The sequence below is a fragment of the Lampetra planeri genome, unplaced genomic scaffold (assembly GCF_965212315.1).
Source record: "Lampetra planeri unplaced genomic scaffold, kcLamPlan1.2.h2 scaffold_1960, whole genome shotgun sequence".
NCBI classification, from domain to species: domain Eukaryota; kingdom Metazoa; phylum Chordata; class Hyperoartia; order Petromyzontiformes; family Petromyzontidae; genus Lampetra; species Lampetra planeri.
The window spans coordinates 21,088-22,910 of NW_027614713.1; the positions used below are offsets into that span (position 1 = coordinate 21,088).

The 1,823-nt window shown below is 47.0% G+C and overlaps 1 protein-coding gene across 1 annotated transcript; it reads left to right on the plus strand.

Moving 5' to 3' along the window:
• Positions 1–540: 540 nt before the first annotated feature.
• KERA (keratocan) lies at positions 541–1,669 on the plus strand. The gene is made up of 2 exons (XM_078623058.1): positions 541–1,402; positions 1,500–1,669. Exons 1-2 carry the CDS (start codon positions 541–543, stop codon positions 1,667–1,669), a joined length of 1,032 nt encoding a protein of 343 aa, XP_078479184.1.
• The last annotated feature ends 154 nt before the right edge of the window (positions 1,670–1,823 follow it).

Consider the following 1,823-nt stretch of genomic DNA (forward strand, 5'->3'; position numbering starts at 1 on the left):
CTTCTTCGTTACATGGCTTGTATTATATTGTAATTATCCTTCTGCCCTAACTGGTGGGATAAATACAATGTCCAAGTGTCCAGTGTCCAAGAAAGCACACGCACTGTCGTGTGGACTGCTGATCAGTGCGCATCTTAGTACTTGCATGCAAACTCTCCAAATCTGAGCTTTAGTGTGTCCTAATGCAATTAAAGTTGACCTGGCTCTGCATCGTGTCGGGGTGGTTTACCTGACAGGCCAAATGATGACCCAGAAAGAGCAGAATACTATGAACTGTTGGAATTCACTGGTAAAGGAGGGGTAGTACTCTGGCGGCTAATCTGAGCCAGAGTTTACAACTATAACTCCATTTCTGCAGAGTGTCAAAAGGCTGATTTGTAATCACATGACATGAACATGGATGGTTTCTCACGTACATACCTTGTCAGTCACAATGTGTTATTTCATCCCCATCCCCAATATCTGACCTTTACGGAGGTAAAGCACATTTATAGAAAACTGTTTTTTTTCCTCTGTTTCCATCATAGGTTAGGCAGCAAAATGGCAGCACTCCTGGGCCTTCTGTGCATCTTGTGCCTGGTCAAGCCAGTTCTCAACCAGGACATGCCATATGAGGAATTATTAAGCCAAATTCAAGCTTGCCCTCAAGAGTGTCGCTGTCCTCCCAGCTTCCCTCGCGCTGTCTACTGTGACAATAAAGGCCTGAAGAGTATCCCCAAAATCCCCCCATACACATGGTATCTGTACCTGCAGAACAATCTGATTGAAGTTCTATCCGCTGACGCCCTGCGTAATGCCACGCAACTGCGCTGGCTGAACCTAAACCACAACAAAATCACTAGTGAAGGAGTGGAAGAGGGTGCTTTGAACAAACTGTCCCACCTGGTGCACCTGTACATGGATGACAACCTATTGTCTAGCGTGCCATCTCCCCTGCCAGCCAGCCTGGAGCATCTACGTCTCTCTCGCAATCGCATCTCCAAGATCCCAGCTAGCGTCTTCGTAGGTTTGGACAAACTCAGCCTCTTAGACCTTCAGAGCAACAAGCTGATGGACGATGCAGTGACAGAGGTGAGCCTCAAGGGCCTGAACAACCTGGTGCAGATCAATCTAGCCAAGAACCAGCTGAGTAGCATGCCTCTCGGCCTACCACCCACCACCACTCAGCTCTTCCTCGATGGCAATAATATTGACAAGATCCCAGCTGGCTACTTCAAAGGTTTGCCCAAAGTGGCTTTTCTCAGGCTCAACCACAACAAGCTTGGAAGCAGTGGTGTTCCAAAAAATGTGTTCAACGTCTCGAGCATTTTGGAGTTGCAGCTGTCCCACAACCAGCTGACGGAGGTGCCCGTGATCTCCCCAGGTCTTGAGCACCTTCATCTTGACCACAACAAAATCAAAAGTATGCCTTTTTCAACAACTTACTGCTCTTTAGCAGCACATGATTAATCTTGCACCTGTTAATAGGATGATTGTGTGACGCTGTCTTTGCATTTCAGGCGTAAGTGGCTCAAATGTCTGTCCTGTTGCTGTCGACGCTGTGGACGACAATATCAATGAAAGTGTTCCTCGACTGCGCTACCTCCGACTGGACGGCAATGACATCAAGCCACCAATTCCCAGGGATGTCATTCTTTGCTTCCGTCTCCTCACGTCCATTGTCATCTAAAACCATGATCATCAGCGTTTTGTAGGCAAATTAAGATTTCACCTGTGGACACTGGACTGATAAACCTGTGATGCCATGTACCATCAGTGGTAGCATGACCAACATTTGCATGTTTGTTGTGACCTTTCTAACTGGTTTAATCAAATCAGTGTTA